The sequence below is a fragment of the Manduca sexta genome, chromosome 21, assembly GCF_014839805.1.
Source record: "Manduca sexta isolate Smith_Timp_Sample1 chromosome 21, JHU_Msex_v1.0, whole genome shotgun sequence".
NCBI lineage: Eukaryota > Metazoa > Arthropoda > Insecta > Lepidoptera > Sphingidae > Manduca > Manduca sexta.
This window is the reverse complement of record NC_051135.1, coordinates 11169172-11186537: the sequence shown is the minus strand read 5'-3', so window position 1 is coordinate 11186537 and position 17366 is coordinate 11169172. Positions and strand designations below refer to the sequence as shown.

Genomic DNA, 17366 nt, shown 5'->3' with positions numbered 1-17366 from the left:
TCTGGTTGTTGTGAGTTGGCAATAGGTGTATTTTGAACAGTTTATTCAACTGCGTGTAACAGTTGAAGGCGATCAATAGATAAAAAAAAGTATTTTTTAGTAGTATAATAGTGTTTATGAAAGTAAAATAAATTGCAGTTATTTGACTAATATAAAACAATTGAATGTGATTATAAAATAATTTCTAAACTCATGACAGGGCATTCCATTGAAAGGCGAATTCCGTTGCTGGAGTTATGTCTGGTACATCTAAAGTAATATTTATTACTTTATTTCTAACATGAAATTATTCGATATCCAAAGATAGAACAGTGAAGTTCATTTGTAATAACAATAGTTCTTGTTAGTCTTTAGTTTCCTAGAGCTAAACCGCCGTTTTCAAGAAAAGATTCCAATCTTAATCTTTTATCCGATCCCATAAAATGCAATTAAATAAGTGATTTATAAGCATGTCAAAAAGCCTGTTCTGATTGGTTCATTTTCGTGATGGAAAAAAGCGATGTGGATCTTTAATTGAATTTGGCGGTTAAACACTAATGCCTAATAATATGAAAGAGCAAGACTGCCTAAATGATCAGCGACAATATAAATACTCGCCTAATAGTTGTCTTGATAATATTAATCTGTTAATCTACTTCTTCTACTCTTGGTCCACCAGGGCTTTCAGGTCTCCCATAGCTAGGACCTCCGCCTGTCCCATGCAGCTTCATCATGGCAGGTTGGCACACCTTCTGAGCGTCCTTCAACCTTCGCTCTAATTCCGCTTGTGATGCCTCTGGGTTAGTCTCCAACCAGCGTAATTGCGTGTTGCATTCATTTATAACTGCATCTCGTTCGTTGTCTGTGAGACGATTGCCGGCTGATTCTGCTGCCTGGGAAAAACAATTGATGTTAAAGAGCTGTCCCTTAAACTATGGCGTGTAAGATGACCCGAATGACTCATTTCAGGTCTCGATCAAACAAATTAATCGACAAGGAACGTCGTAATGCGTTTATAATGCCTCTGTCTAGAGAGGAGAAAGTACTGGCCTAGAATGTAGCATTAATTTATAAAATAGAACCTGACGTATTATCAATTTTATTTTATTATAATTCAAACATGCTTTAAGTATGAATTCTATAATTTCGTCACTTCAAATAAGTCTTCGGTAGTATAGTGGTCAGTATCCCCGCCTGTCACGCGGGAGACCGGGGTTCGATTCCCCGCCGGAGAGAACTCTTTTTATTTTTCATTTTTTACACGTGTCCTGGATTTTGTTTCATTAGGTACAATTTTTCGTAATACAATATAAAAATAATATTTAAAAAAAGAAATCGTTAGGATTTTTTGTTGAAGGCCGATACAGGTAACATAAATATGCGTCTCGCTAGAAAACCACTATAACGGATATTGTATAAACAGTCGCATTGTGCTTTGCTGAAAGATCATTATTACAAACAAAATATCATAGTTTACCGTTTTACACCCATACAAGTATCCTTCCAATTGATTTCTGACTTCGACCCTTTTTCTCACAGCGTCGTCTTCAGTTTTAAATTTTTCCGCGTCACTTAGCATTTTCTCAATATCTCTCTTACTCAGTCGCCCTGTATCATTCGATATGGTGATGTGCTCTGATCGTCCGGTGCTTTTGTCGTGAGCGCTGACGTTTAAAATGCCGTTTGCGTCGATGTCAAATGTTACCTAGAAAATAGAAAATTTAAGAAATATATATTTTGCTTTACCATATGGGAATCTACGTACATGATATTCTTAAACAATTTTTGACTTAGTTAGGAACACGAGTCTATTGTATTGAACTACCGCCCAATCCATACAGGGTGTAGATTGTGTACATAATTGACTGTTCAACTGAGACAGGTAGATAGAGGACCTCGATGTGCTTACTACGTACTTACTTACGTACTCGTATTTGAGTAAAAAAATCACGAGTGTAGAACTAATAGTTTAGCTTTATTCTTTCATAAAAAATTTACTCAAATCTAAATAACTTTGAAACTATGCAATTTCAGGTTACATGGGGTTTAATCGATGTACTTTGGGGCCCTCTATTGATCTACTTCAGTTGGATACTCTATCGTGTTACTGCCTGCAACATTCGATACCTACATATACAATAAAAAACTATATATAATTTTGTGTAATGAACAAATCAATGATAATGTTTAGTTACCTCGATTTGCGGAACGCCCCTGGGCGCCGGCGGTATTCCGGTGAGATTAAACGTGCCTAATAGATTGTTATCTCTCGTCATTGCTCTTTCCCCTTCAAAGATCTGAAAATTGCCTTGTTAATGTTATACGGGGTGCAAATCGACCCATTTAAGACGTGATAAAATAAAGTGTAATAAGGCTAATAGGGTTTTTATAATTGAAACCATTACCTGAATCGTCACAGCTGGTTGGTTGTCAGCGTACGTAGTAAATATTTTCTTTTGCGCAATCGGTATTCGAGTGTTTCTTTCCACTAAACGCGTCATCACACCTCCTGCTGTTTCTATGCCAAGCGACAAAGGAGTGACGTCGACCAATAGTACGTCTTGTATGCGCTCGTCTTTAGAACCGGTTAGAATAGCCGCTTGTACTGCAGCGCCATAAGCGACTGCTTCGTCAGGATTTATTGAAAGATTTAGTGTTTTACCGCCGAAGAATTCCTGGAAAAATGTGATATGCTATTTATGACTTAGGTATCTATTAAAGGTAACTTACATCGAAACTAGACTTCTATTTGGATTTGTTATATAACAGTACTTTAATAAATTTTAGTTTATAAGAGAACTTTATGTAGATTGTTTCCGATCAATAACGTGTAATTATATCAGAAAGGGTCTAACAATTATAGCTCTGACTGATAATTTTTAGACACTATACCTGTAAAAGTCGTTGTATTTTAGGTATTCGAATAGAACCTCCAACCAAAACGACGTCATGTATTTCTCTGGTATTCAGTCCAGCATCTTTTAGAGCCCTTTCTACTGGTCCGAGGGTCTGTCGAGAATAGATCAGAGCACAACTCTTCAAATCGTGCTCTTGTCATCTTTGAATAGAAATCAATGCCTTCATGTAACGCATCAATTTCTAAACTAGCTTCAGTGCTTGACGAAAGTGTTCTTTTAGCTCTTTCACAAGCAGTACGAAGTCGTCTCAATGCTTTTGGATTATCTTTTATATTCTTCTTGTATTTCCTTTCAAATTCTTGACTGAAATGATCTACCATTCTGCTGTCAAAGTCTTCGCCTCCTAAATGAGTGTCGCCTGCTGTGGATCGCACTTCAAATAATGAACCTTCGGCTATTTGGAGGATCGAGACATCGAATGTTCCACCTCCCAAATCGAAGATTAAAACATTCTTATCACCTTGAAGGTTTTTATCGAGGCCATAAGCCAATGCCGCAGCTGTGGGTTCATTGATGATTCTAAGAACATTTAAAGCAGCTATAACACCGGTATCTTTAGTCGCCTGACGTTGAGAGTCATTAAAATAAGCCGGAACAGTTATAACAGCATCTTTTACAGTCCCTCCTAAAAACGTCTCAGCAACTTCTTTCATCTTAGTCAAGATCATCGATGATATTTCTTCTGGAGAGAAATGCCTTTTTTCTCCCTTGTATTCAACTATTATTTTAGGTTTACCACCGTCGGAGACAACTTGAAATGGCCAATGTTTTAGGTCTTGTTGGACTTTAGGATCGTCAAATTTACGTCCGATAAGTCGTTTTGCATCAAAAACCGTATTTCGAGGGTTCATCGCCACCTGAAAGGAAAAATTTGTAAGGCCATGAAGTGACAATAGCAAACATACGCTTTTATTCATTGGAGCATTGAATATGAAGCAGACGACCTATTGTGTGTATGTAAAGTAGGCAATTTGCACAAATGGAGGGCGCCATCGTCTACATACAAGAATGTGTTGTAATGTCCAATAATGTAACGCATGAAGAGTTTTATTTCAATAGACTTCTCGACACTATATTACACCCGTTTTCGCCATTATAACGTTTCATGGAAGTTGTAAAAGCTCAGTTAAAAATATCATGACGTCTCGTTTATATTCAATTACGGTTTTGATTGTTGTTTACAATCTATTTCCTTTGATGTTTGATTTAATATTGTGACTAGTTCAATAAAATGGACAGTATTGGACGAACCATTGACGTATATTCTATAGACACGAACGTCCATATAAACTATTTGTTCAAAATCTCAACTAAAATGGTAACCATAATGTCAGTTATAAACTATTTATTCACTTGAACAACATACAATGTTACTTATTTGACTAATATTTTTTATTCACAATCAGCGTCACTCTGTGCATAACCACACGATGTCAATGTTGATATCATATTAAAGTCAGGTGTACGGATTGCAGTACAGTTAAGTCGAACACAATGAATATACGGAACGATAGATCTAATACGTAGTACATATATATCGATGGGAGGAACCTTTTGTGAATCTTATTCCTAATTTAATTATACCTTTAACGTGAATTTATGTGTAGAGCATTTTATAATTCCAACATTGAAGCAAGCAATTTATGGATAACATAAATTAGAATGTCATGGTATTCATATTTTTAATTGTGTCTACCTGATTTTTTGCCGCGTCGCCGATCAATCTTTCAGTTTCATTAAATGCTACATACGACGGCGTGGTCCTGTTGCCCTGGTCGTTGGCGATGATCTCCACCTTACCATGTTGGAACACTCCAACACAGGAATAAGTTGTCCCTAGATCGATGCCCACCGCTGGTGCCATTCTTTCTTGTCAAAAACTGCTGACATAAAATGGAAAGCGTTTCGAAAAAGAATTAGTACCTATTTGGTAGATTCCAAGTTATGAAACTATTTTGGATAATCCACAAACATTTTCTTCTTATAGCTGAAGGAAAGTTAACTAAAAATTATGTGTAATGAAAAACTGCATGAACAAATAAATACTATGCCAAGTAATTCTTAAACATTCTTGTATGAAAGCTTTATGAAGCCTCTCACGCGCTAAGAAAGGCAACTCAAGAAAGGAAAATCCTTGATTATCATGTGACCTGTTTAGCGAAGTATCCATTAGCTAGCGAACTCAACATTATGCAGATAAGTCGCCACATAAGCTGACGCCGTTCAAGTTATCTATATGAAATATCTAAGCCATGGGATGAGAGATTTTAAACGCGATATTTTTTGTTTCTAGCGTATAGACTGTAGAGTTATACAGTCAATAAGTTTGTATTTGAACGTAGGTTCGTTTTTTAGAGGAACATTTAATTTTGGAACAACTACAAATGGTTTGAGCTATGCCAATCGGGTTCTAGTATTTCCTCTTATATGACTGATATTATAAATGCGAAAGATTTCTGAAAATGTTTAGACATTCGGTAGAAGTACGCGAAGATACAGCTGAACGATTTTGGCTGAAAATTACACACACACGGATAGAGCATGTTCTGGATTAACACATGAGCTACTTTTTACTCCAGTCATTTGATTCCATGGAAAATTATGTAAATTTTTAATATGGTTTCTTAAACAGATAGCGCTGGCATCGTACAGATGGCACCATGAATCGCTACAGTGATATAGGGACTTTTGTAGGGGGAGAGGCTTTACAAGGGCGGAGTCGGAAGCAATACTTAGTAAATTATAAATAAGAATATGATGTAAATATCTTTTTGGGTAATTATTATTTGCTTTCAAAGTAACGTTTCCCCAATATGCCATTATTTCACGAAATTTGTTAAGCAGTTATTTTTATTTATTACTGTTTTATTATTTACCTGCTTTCAGTGTTAAAGAGACAAAGCACTCATTTCAGTTAGACAAAGCATTCAATTGGCTAATCGCCTATTAAATACGAGAGTAAAGCCTAGTGTTATGATGACAGATTCTCTTTAACTATCTCTGACAAATGATTTCAACGTAATCTGCTTTTCATCCATTTCTTCGTCCACTTTTTGTTGTAATTAACAATAATTTTCATCTCGCGTGCTCATTTGACCGTTAATTCCGTATTTATTGGGTTTCGGTACGTTCTACTTAATTAAATTACTTAACCGTAGTAATTTGTGGTTAATTACCTTAAAGTGGATTGCTATCGGCTAATGATAGCTTTGCAGATACATAAAATTCAAATCCTCTAATGTGTTTCATTAATTTTATATTTGACCATTTTTTTCATAAGTAATGAAATTAATCACGCAATATAAATGTAAAGCACAACAATTTGTTTGTTAATAAAATAAATTAAAAAGGGAATGACTTTTAGATTTATGTGCAGTGTGTAATGAAAATAAATATGACTATATTTATAATAGAAAATAAACCGATGGTTTGGAAAATTGAAAAATGAAACAAGGTCTTATAGGTCTAAAATCTGAACTCAGTACCACATACAATAGCTATGGCGATAAAAGATATTTGAAAATATATTACAATTTAGGGACCTTCTTTTTTTATATACGTGCACACATAGTAAATGGAGTGAAGTGAATCAGTGCATCGACTGACGAGAAATGATTACCCCTCGGCAGTCGACACAATTATTCCAGGCTGTTGGAAGCGATACTGTATTTTTTCATAGGTTCTAGCTATAAAGGCGAATTTAGTACGGGGAAAAGCAACTGAACTTCAATCATAATAGTCGACAACTAGGTACTTTCAATAGATAAAAATTTGCTCGCAGAAAGCGCACAGAAGACCCGTATCAAAAACTCCGTCTGCGCAGTTCCTAAAACCATCAGCTGTCCAAAACGTTCCAATTGATGAAACAGACTGTGAATTTAAATATCCGAAATTAGCGTATTATCGGTTATCGATATTTATTCACCACTCACAGCAAATGGACGGCGGCCATCGCTTTATTGCATCGCGCCGTCCAATTGATGCATAGTTTATTTATAAAGCTGAAAATGTGGCGATTAATTGAATAGCGCAGCATAATGTTGCATGAAAGCCTGCTGAACGCCTATTAATTTTGTAGTTGAAATTAGGCTTTTCACTTGTTTTAATGATTAGCCGACTAATGAACTGATTTAGAGAGTGTTTATGTACCACAATCTATCTATGTTTGGTTCTTATTTTCACGTTTATTAAATATCGAGCGATAGTAGCAGATTCATTGCAATAACGTCTTCATGTTGAAGATAAAATATGAATCCCTCCTAGCCACTATGTTGGCCACCATCCTCAATCTCTATGGGAATCAGCCAGGTACGCAGGGGATATTATAGTGAACAAGTCTGGTATCATGGCGCACATAGTCTGGTGAGACGGCAATCCGACATGACTGAATAAAGATCAGGCGTATAACCAATGGCTTTATGTGCTTTCCGAGGCACGGGAGTATCACACCTCCAACTTCGTGACTGAGCTGCGACTGAGTAATTTTTAAGATGGAAAGACCCAGTCACGAATATTTTTGCTTCGATCCGGGGCTCGAACCCAGGACCTCAGCGCATTAGTAGTACTCGTACCGCTTACTCATAATAACTACGCCTGCGAAGCAGTCGGTCAATGGATATAAGTTAAAAATAACAGAGGTATAATGCTTTATGTAGAAACGTGACGTAGCTGTTGAAAATCTTTGGGCTTAAAGGCTTAAGTTCTAGAACTAACCATGTGGCATGTATAGCTTTTTGATTATTCTAGAAAAATAGTTATCCAAACATCCCTTTGGATATATTCTACAGCTCCTTCAAGAAATATATTTTGCAAAACCGTTTGGTAACTTTAAGTAATATTTACCTGAAACGTTTGATGAAAGCTTCTGCCATATACATAATTAATCATTTCGTTTCATTACTTTGCTGTCACGAAGAATTTTTATATTTTCATATTTTGATTACAAACATACTACAATTTTGATGTCTCAGTGACGTATGATTGATTGAAGTTATTTTGAATATAGAAAATATTTTCAAGACACCGTGGAGGCGTCATTTATCACGCATTTAATAAAAATATATGGATATCAAAGTTACCACGAAAGTTAAACTACGGTCGTGCCATCCTACTCTATTCAAATTTTATTTTTTCATAATACTATTTATTAGGAATAAACATTTTCAAAGTGATTAATATGCTCAACTTCAACTACTATTAGTTATTTGTAGCACCAAGAACGATAAGAAAAGAATTCGTCAGAGTGTAAGTTGCACACAAACCTAATTTTGGCAAAATTAACTATAAGGCTGGCTCACCGTTGAGACACCTCTATCCGCCAAAGTTACCACGAAAGTTACTAGCACAATTGTGCTGTTATACTCTATACTTACTTCCACATAACACTGTCTATTAACAAACATTTACAAATAGTGACTAATTTGCGCCAATAGTAGTTATTTGTAGCACCAAGAACGGTAAGAAGAGAATTCGTAACAGTACATGGAGTACAGAAATATATTAATATACCTACCTATATAGTACATAGAGTGTAAGTTGCACACAAACCTAATTTTGCCAAAATTACCTACAAGTGGCTCACTGTTGAAACACCCCTACACTCGCAACATTCGCTGATTATTGAAACAATTTATACCACCAGATGTGGATGCCGTAAACTCGTTACTAAACTTCACCTGTTTTTCATGAAACTGTATATGATACTTATTTCTACTTATAATAATTCTTCAATTTCTTAATTCATGTTGCCAGTACATAACAAACTATAAATACCATCATACCTATCAGCTTCCAACATTTTTTTTTAATCATGGTTCCCCCTGGCGGCTTACACTTATCATAAAACTATCTTAATATCAGTAATAAATAAAAAGTACAAAGCAGAACATGAATTTATTATAGGCTAACACTAGATTTATCGTTTTCCTTTCTTCTTCTTCTTGTTGAAGTCAGGCGGGTGAAAGCCCCTGGCCTGCAGCAGCTCTTGCACGTTGTGACAAGCGTAGTACACGTTATCCATCGCCGCCTCAGTTAGCATGTCGACGTTGCATCGTCCTTTAGACTTGCCCTTCTTTACCCTTGTTGCTCCCTTCTTTGACTTTTTCTTATCTCCACCTAAAAAATAAATGATTGTAAGTTGAATTTTTTTAAGTGTTACTAATTGTTTCATTTTGAACCGATGTCAAAAGGACGAGATTTAATTAATTCGTCGTAATTTTTTTTATGGTTTAGCGTTGATTTTTTATTAATTAAATATTTTGTTATTAAACTTCTTTTTATGAAACAAAAATGTGTATCAAGGGTACCATTGTAAAGTTATAGACGTAGGAGATATCAGAAAATTAAATTTAGACATTATTTGGCCAGATTAATAGCAAAGTTCACAAAGAATGTTCCCTAGAGCAACAATCTCTTGGGTAACGTTTCTAGAAGATAATATCATTAATTTGAATTAATAAAAACAATGGTTTTAGAGCAATTAAAATTCACAACATACGAGAGGTGTAGAAACACAATATTTTTAGATATTATTGAAAAAATACCTTTTCAAAACGTAGAACGTAAATTCTTTGCAATTAAATATAATTTGTTGCAGCTTACCTTCCTCTTTATCTTTTTTTTCTTTTTTCTTTCCTTTACCCTTTCCTGCCATGTTCAAATTACAAAATCCACAATTGCCTTAGTTACGTACAGTTCAGTTGTCTTGGATACCTTTATCGATTAAACTTTGTGATGTTTGTTTATCATTGGTTTGGTTTGTTTTGTATATATTTTCTTAGTCTATGGATCTAAGAGAAACTAATTCATTATTATTGATGGAATACTTTGTTCATAGAAGTACTTGAGTTGCATGAATAACTCATTTGAAATGATAATTTTGTTTGGAAAAGTTTATTCAGCGAAGATGACATATATATTAAATTTTTTTGCCTACCTATAAGTACCTACATACAAGTACATAAACTAGTACTTACATAAATAGTGTCGACCATCGGTCTTAGCTTCCCGGGCGCTTCGGGGCAAAATTTGTTTTATCTTTTAATAATACCAAATTAAATGCATCGGGAGCTCAAGCTCGTGACGTACTTCTTAGGACCTGGCGCCTCGGACACTAGCTACCCCCTGTCATAAAACTTGTGCTGTATAGTCACGTTAGGGTTTAAATAAATAAATATTAGCTTAAATACTATTATAATACGTTCAAATTATACAGACATATCATCTATGGTGATTTACCGAAATATTCTCTTTGACATACCCCGCGTTGTTCCGCTTTCCGAATCCTAGTATAGTGTTTGCTGGCTGGTTTCCAATTTTTCACATGAACGTTCCATTTTTGGATGCTTCATAACTTCATTGTTTTATGCGAAGGTACTATAGTTGTTGTTCTATACTCTTGCGCATTCAATACCATGTATAAATATTGTGTATAAAAATCTGTAATGACATGTTGTGTAATATTCTACATCTTATATAGCACATTTTTTTGCATTATATGTGTTGGTCAGAAGCCTTTGATAGTACATGAATTGTAAGCTGTCTTTACGTAGAAAGAGTTAGTTCTCAAAATAGTGACGCGTTGTCTCCTTGGACGATTCTAGGTGTTACTAAGAAAACGCCGATCGACTAGGCACTTTTCGCCATAGGAACCATGGTCCGTTTCCTGCAGATATGCCGATGTAGGGTGCATATTATAGCGTTAGGAGCCTGGCCCACGAGTCGCCCATCGTCTTAGCTGCGACGACACGAAAAAGTGTAGCGGCTAATACACATATTACAATTTGGAGCTTAAACTTTCATTCTACTAAAATACGATGTAACAAATAGCTTTGGCAGGCTTCGCTAGATCATGAGTATAATGAGAATCAATAGCCTCGACCGAGCATGTAGGTTACCAACGTGATGGAAAATGGGAAAATTCTTTTTCCCAGACCTATTACGAACTGTGAAGATCCCGAGGCTCTCATTTTCCGCTTCGGTGTAACTGTACAATCGTCTAAGAAACGATGAAAACTTCCCTCGAGTTTAATTAACCGTTTTTACGTTGTTAGTGTTGTTTTGTCTTTATTTTTCCGGGTCTTTTTCTATTGATGTCATTTTTTTTTTCTTTTAAATTACCACATGGAAGTAAGTTATTCAATCCGTTGCCTGGTCGTAGTACAAAATAACAGTTACAAAACTTATGCTTTTTCTTTCTTTTCTAGTGTTTCAACTGCCGGCACTAAGAGGATCTATGCCGCAAGAAAGCTGTATAAAGTAGAGATTTTGCAAATACGACGTTTTTTTATGTTTGAGGCACTAGTTTTAATTTTTTTTAAGATACTTGGATTTATTTGTGAGGATTACAAGTATCGACCGATATGGATTATCGCCTACAAACATAATATCATTTTTGTTTTACGTACCTAATACCAATGTCATTAAAGATATGAAAACCTCTCTTTTTGCATCAGGAGTTAAAAATATTGTGACATTTCTGACTTCTGAACATAGATATAAATATAGAATCCACTGAAGTCCTATTATGATGGGGTGCAACGCAGAAAACCTCCACGCGTGTCCGATTGCTGTCGGTCCCCTTATGGATACGTCCGGGGGGAAGGTCAGTCGTCGGGCCGGTGCACCCTGGGCACAGTCAATACTCTCTCAGCGGGGGGCGGGAAAGGAGGGATTGTTGGCTGTGGCTAACTTTCTGCCGGGTGGGGCTGGGGGGATAGCCCCTGATGGCCTCCCATATGGCGCTCTGCGCTAGCAGAGTCCATGATGGGAGGCAGGGAGGAGTACGACCACGTGGTCGAGTGGGCGTGGTCGATGCGGTCCTTGCGGCACTACTGCCGCAGAGACCGCACCAGTAGAGGACGCTTGCCCCTGAAATAAGGGGTAAGCGAGGGAGTATTAGCGGGCTCGGTGTTCACTAACCCTGTCACCGGGCTGGCGAAAGGGGGAGTGGTCCCTCTTTCGCCGCCGCCAAATCTCGTAACCCCAAACATGATCAAGTGTCTCTGGCGTAAGCGTCAGACACACTTGATCTACGGGGACCGAGGGTTCACTGGCTTAACTGCCTGGACCGCGAGGAAGAAATCCTCTATAAAAATTACCCCAAATCCCCAAGCGGCGGCGCACCGTGAGGGGGGTTGTAAGCTTGGCTAATGGGTAGCTTGATTTAGTCGCTAGTGCGAACCACAGTATTTTGAGCCAGTACACAAAGTTTTTACTCGTGGGAACAAAAATGGATTCACAAATATTAAAAACCACAGACGCATAGGGGGAGGAGAAAGAAGGAGCCGGGGGCAATAGGTGCCGAGGAGGCCCACGTCCCGTAGGGGACAAACAGTCCGCCGAGGAATCGCGCGGGCGAACTCCCAAGGTGGGGGAACGTCCGCGTGATGAAGCCGCGGCCGAAGAGCGAACGCGGGGTGCTGGGTCAGACTCTGACTCAGCATCCAGCATGGTTAGCGGATGGAGCTCAGTCGCGGGCCCCAGATCTATGGAGGTCAAGACGGCAGCGGCGGAGTCATTCCGGAAGCGGATCAGGTGCAGGATCGGGGATTCGTCCTCCGAGGGCGGCGGGGCAAAGGCTTCGTGCGTCGCTCCCCGGAAACGGGGCGGATCCCACTCCGCGTCTCACGGAGCGAAGGTGAAGGGTCGGGCCCTCAAAGAAGCGAGGGACAGCGGGAGGCTCGCCGAGGAGGGGCGGCACCCGATCGCCGCACGACCTCAAAAGGCCGAGAAGAAAAGGGCCAAATTTGAGGAGGTCGTGATGGCGGCGATTGCGAGTGTCCGCCAAAAGAAATTGCGGTCCTCGAAAGAGAAGGCTGCGCAAGAGGCCGCGACCTCCATTATGGCGGCAGCAGCGGCCACCTTCTTGGAGTCGGAACCCGAGTCGGGTAACGAGGGGATGAGGGCCGATATCGCCCGGCTATCGACGGAGGTTGAGCGTCTCTCTAGGGAGAACGCGGAACTCAAGTCCAGCCGGGCCTCTGCCCTCGTTCAGTCCTCTCGTCCTGTAGAGACGCCTCCAGAGGTGAGTGCGGTGCAGCCGGCAGACAGGCAACAACTCCTGAGCCTGATACGAGAGGGCATCCGCCAGGAGATCGGTGCCCTCTCTGCCCGGTTTGCGGCTCTGGAGGGCATTGTCCTCCGGCCACCTCTGGCGGGCTCCAAGAAGGCTGCGTCCTACGCGGCCGCCGCGGCTCCGCAACCCACGCCGGGGACGTCCGGCCCGACGAGCCAAAGCTCAGGGCCATCTACGAGGCCAACGAAGCCGTCGCCGCCTCCGCCGCCTCCGCCTCCGGCCTCCCAGAGGACGCTCGCAGCCGATAAGCCCAAAAAGGCGAAGGCTGCGCGGAAAGCGGCGAAGCCGGCGGAGCTGGCAGCGACGGCTCCCCCACCTACTCTCTTGCCTGCTGATGATGCCGGCTGGACAGTGGTGGGGGCTAAAGAGACCCGACGCACGGAGCGGCGGAAGGCGCAGCGGCAGCGCGCCAAGGAGAGAGCGTCGCCAATATGCTTCGCGCCCCGAAGTCCGCAGCTGTAGTCGTCACACTACAGCCGGAAGCGGTAAAGAAGGGCGTGACGTACGCGGACCTCCTTTCCAAGGCAAAGGGGTTAATCAACCCCGCGGAGCTTGGGATTGCTGGGGGGTTGCGGTTAAGAGTAACCGCAACCGGAGCCCGGAAACTCGAGCTCCCGGGAGCCAGCAGTGGCTCGGCCGCGGACGCCCTAGCTGCAAAGCTACGGGCGGCGTTTGATGCGGCCGAGGCTAGAGTGTCCAGACCCGTAAAGAGCGTAAGCTTGCGCATATCGGGTCTGGATGACTCCGTCACGGTGGAGGAAGTGGTGGCCGCCATTGTCGGGACTACGGGGTGCTCAGCTGAAGAGCTGAAGCCGGGAGCCCTACGTCCCGACTATGCGGGTATGCTCGCCATCACGGACAGATCCCCGTGACGGCGGCCAAAGTGGTGGCTGAGGGCCGGAGGCTTTTGGTGGGCTGGGTGTCGGCGCAGGTTAAGCTGCTCGAGCCCCAGCCTCTGAGGTGTTACCGATGTCAGACCGGACATCACGTCGGGGTAAGGTGCACCTCGGAGGTCGACCGCAGCGCGCTGTGCTTTCGCTGCGGTCAGCCCGGTCATAAAATCGGCTCGTGCACCGCCGACAAGCCGCACTGCTTAGCCTGTGCGGCGGTTGGCAAGCCAGCCGAACACCGGGCGGGGAGTAGAGCCTGCGCCGCTCCCGCCAATACCGGGGGCAAACGCCGGCCCACGGCCTCCACTGCCGCTTCCGCCGCGGCTCCCGCTAGCGCTGCCGCTGCTACTTCTGGAGAGAGCGCAATTGAATGCCATTGATGGCCCCATTGCGCTTTCTCCAGGCGAACATCAACCACTGCGCCAGAGCTCAGGATCTCTTGCTCCAGAGCATGGCGCGGTGGTCGATTAATATCGCCGTGGTCTCCGAGCCGTACTTTGTCCCGCCCAGGAATGACTGGGTGGACCTGAGCGGCTCGGTGGCCATCATCGCGTCGGCCGCCGCCGGTACCCTGACCCACGAGAGGGGTGAAGAGGGGCCAGGGTTTTGTCGCAGCTCGGTTCGGAGGGATAGTCGTAGTGGGGTGCTACTTCTCTCCGAGCCGAACTCTCGCCGAATTCCACAACTCCCTCAGGAAGTTGAGTGACGTCGTCGTCGAGTACGGTTCGCTTCCCGTCGTCGTGCTGGGGGACTTCAACGCCAAGAGCCAGGCTTGGGGTTCCCGGTACACGGATGCACGGGGGCGAATGGTTGAGGACTGGGCCTTGGAGGTTGGCCTGGACGTCCTCAACAGGGGTTCCGTCGCCACGTGTGTGCGGATGCGGGGTGAGTCCGTGGTGGACATTTCGTTTGCCAGCCCCGCATTGTCGCAGCGTGTTGTCGACTGGCGAGTAATGGAGGCGGTGGAGACGCTGTCGGACCACCGGTATATCCGGTTCGACGTCTCCACCGATCCCTCGAGCGCGCCAGTCCGACGGGCCCCAAGTGGTCCACGTTGGGTGTTGAGACAGCTGGACAGGGAGCTCCTCCTGGAAGCCTCCATCGTCCAGTCCTGGGTGCCAGCACCGGTCAGGCCGGACGATGTGAATAACGAGGCCGACTGGTTCCGGGAGGCTATGTCCTCTGTCTGCGACTCGGCAATGCCCCGAGTCCGCCGAAGCCAAGCGCGGCGCAAGGTGTACTGGTGGTCGCGGGAGCTGGCATCGCTCCAGGCGGCGTGCTATGCCGCGCGACGCCGGTACACCAGGTACCGCCAAATCCGCATCCGGCCTGTGGATGCGGTGGTTCGAGAGGTGGAGCTATACCAGGGGTACAGAGACGCAAAAGACGCTCTCTCGGGCGCGATTTTAGAGTCTAAGAATCGCGCCCACCAGGAGTTGCTGGAGTCTCTTGACGCAGACCCGTGGGAACGTCCTTACAAAATGGTGCGGAGCAAGCTCCGCATCTGGGCGCCCCCACTGACGCAGAGTCTCCGGCAGGAACTGGTCGAGGGCGTCGTTGGCGCTCTGTTCCCTGCGCGAGGGGAGCACGCTCCTCCGCCCATGGCTTCGCCTCCGGCGGCGCCCGGCATGGACCACGACGACGACGTCACTGTTCCCGCGGTGACCGGGGTAGACTTGAGGGTGGCGGTGGCCAAGATGAAGGCCAAGAACACCGCCCCAGGGCCCGACGGCTTGCCTGGAAAAGCCTGGGTCCTGGCCTTGGGGGCTCTCGGGCCTCGACTTCAGAGGTTCCTCACGGCATGTTTGGAGAGGGGCCAGTTTCCACTTCGTTGGAAGACGGGGAAACTGGTCCTCATCGCGAAGCATGGGCGCCCCGCGGACAGTCCGTCCGCATACCGGCCCATCGTCCTGCTCGACGAGGTGGGCAAGCTCTTCGAAAGAGTTATTTCAGACCGCCTCGTCGAGCACCTGACGAGGGTTGGGCCGGATCTTGCGGACAGCCAATTTGGCTTCCGCAGAGGGCGCTCTACTGTGGATGCCATCATGCGCGTGAGGTCTCTCGCGACGGGGATGCTGTTTCCCGGGGTAGGGTCGTCTTGGCGGTGTCGCTTGACATCGCCAATGCCTTTAATACCCTGCCCTGGAGTTGTATCAGGGAGGCACTCCGGTATCACCGGGTGCCGGCCTACCTCCGTCGCGTTGTCGGGGCCTACTTGACGGATAGGGCCGTCATTTACCCCGATCGCCAAGGGGAATGGATCAGGTGAGAGATGTCGTGCGGTGTTCCCCAGGGTTCGGTTCTGGGGCCGCTCTTGTGGAACATCGGATACGACTGGGTGCTGCGTACCGACCTCCCGAGCGGCGTCAGCGTGGTATGCTACGCTGACGACACGCTAGTTTTGGCTCACGGGGGGTCGCATCAGGCGGCGGTCGACGCGGCTACAATTGGGGTTGCGACAGTCGTTGAGAGAATCCGGCAACTGGGACTCGAGGTGGCGCTGCACAAATCCGAGGCCATGTGCTTTCATGACCGGGGGAACGCGCCACCTCCGGGTCTCCAGATCACGGCAGGGGGGGTTCACATCGGCGTCGGGTCGACGATGAAGTACCTGGGACTCGTCCTCGACAGCCGATGGAACTTCAAGGAGCACATCCGCCTTTTGGCTCCCAGGTTGGTAAAATTCACCTGCATAATGCGGCGTCTTTTGCCAAATTTGGGGGGGCCAAATGCTCCCTGCCGGCGGCTCTACGCAGGAGTCGTGCGGTCCATGGCCCTGTACGGTGCCCCCGTATGGTCCGCAGCTGTGGCGCGGCGGCAAGGCCGCTTTCTGAACGCGCCACAAAGAGCGATGGCCATACGGCTGATACGGGGATACCGCACGATCTCCTGCGAGGCGGCGGGCCTCCTTGCCGGACTACCGCCATGGGGTCTCGAGGCGAAGGTCCTTGCGTCACTGTATGTGTGGCGCGGGGAGGCGCAGAGCCGGGGCGTAGCTCCGCTACCGCGACAAATTGCCGCGCGGCGGACGGAGCTCCGGCAGAACCTCATGGCGGAATGGCGACAACGACTGTCGCAACCCTTGGCTGGGCACGCCACGATAGCGGCGGTAAGTCCCTCTTCGAGGTGTGGCTGACGAGACGTCACGGCGTCCTCTCATTCCGGACGACGCAGGTACTGACCGGTCACGGCTGCTTCGGCAGGTACCTGTATCGGATCCGGGTGGAGGATACGCCCGCGTGTTTTTACTGTGCGGATCGGCCGGAGGACACGGTGGAGCATACGGTGGAGGTGTGCCCAGCTTGGGCTGAGCACCGCCGTGTTCTCACAACGGCCATCGGTGGCGGAGACCTCTCGCGTCGGGGCCTGGTAGAAGCCATGCTCCGGGGCGAGAGAGTGGGACGCAGTCACCTCCTTCTGCGAGGACGTGATGCTCGCAAAGGAGGTGGCGGAACGGATACGGCGCCAAAGCGCCCAACGTCCCATCCGCCACGGCAGACGCAC

General features: G+C 45.0%; 3 protein-coding genes across 4 annotated transcripts; 1 reads left to right on the top strand and 2 right to left on the bottom strand.

Moving 5' to 3' along the window:
* Positions 1 to 220: 220 nt before the first annotated feature.
* On the bottom strand, positions 221 to 7903 carry LOC115440188 (heat shock protein 68). The gene is given in 8 exon segments (XM_030164394.2): positions 221 to 872; positions 1457 to 1684; positions 2175 to 2276; positions 2385 to 2654; positions 2872 to 2994; positions 2996 to 3754; positions 4594 to 4777; positions 7740 to 7903. Coding segments are annotated over 7 exon segments (1896 nt in total). The 5' UTR covers positions 4762 to 4777; positions 7740 to 7903; the 3' UTR covers positions 221 to 626.
* An 867-nt stretch (positions 7904 to 8770) lies between these two features.
* On the bottom strand, positions 8771 to 11979 carry LOC115440189 (small lysine-rich protein 1). Of its 2 annotated transcripts, XM_037441112.1 has the most exons (3): positions 9872 to 11979; positions 9498 to 9685; positions 8771 to 9011 (listed from the first exon to the last, which is right to left on the bottom strand). In XM_037441112.1, exons 2-3 carry the CDS (start codon positions 9547 to 9549, stop codon positions 8812 to 8814), a joined length of 252 nt encoding a protein of 83 aa, XP_037297009.1. In that variant the 5' UTR covers positions 9550 to 9685; positions 9872 to 11979; the 3' UTR covers positions 8771 to 8811. The 2 variants fall into 2 exon arrangements, with proteins under 2 accessions (XP_037297009.1, XP_037297008.1); XM_037441111.1 differs by having other exon boundaries at positions 9498 to 11979.
* Positions 11980 to 12345: 366 nt separating this feature from the next.
* On the top strand, positions 12346 to 13434 carry LOC119190093 (translation initiation factor IF-2-like). Its single transcript, XM_037441149.1, has one exon. It carries the CDS (start codon positions 12346 to 12348, stop codon positions 13432 to 13434), a length of 1089 nt encoding a protein of 362 aa, XP_037297046.1.
* The last annotated feature ends 3932 nt before the right edge of the window (positions 13435 to 17366 follow it).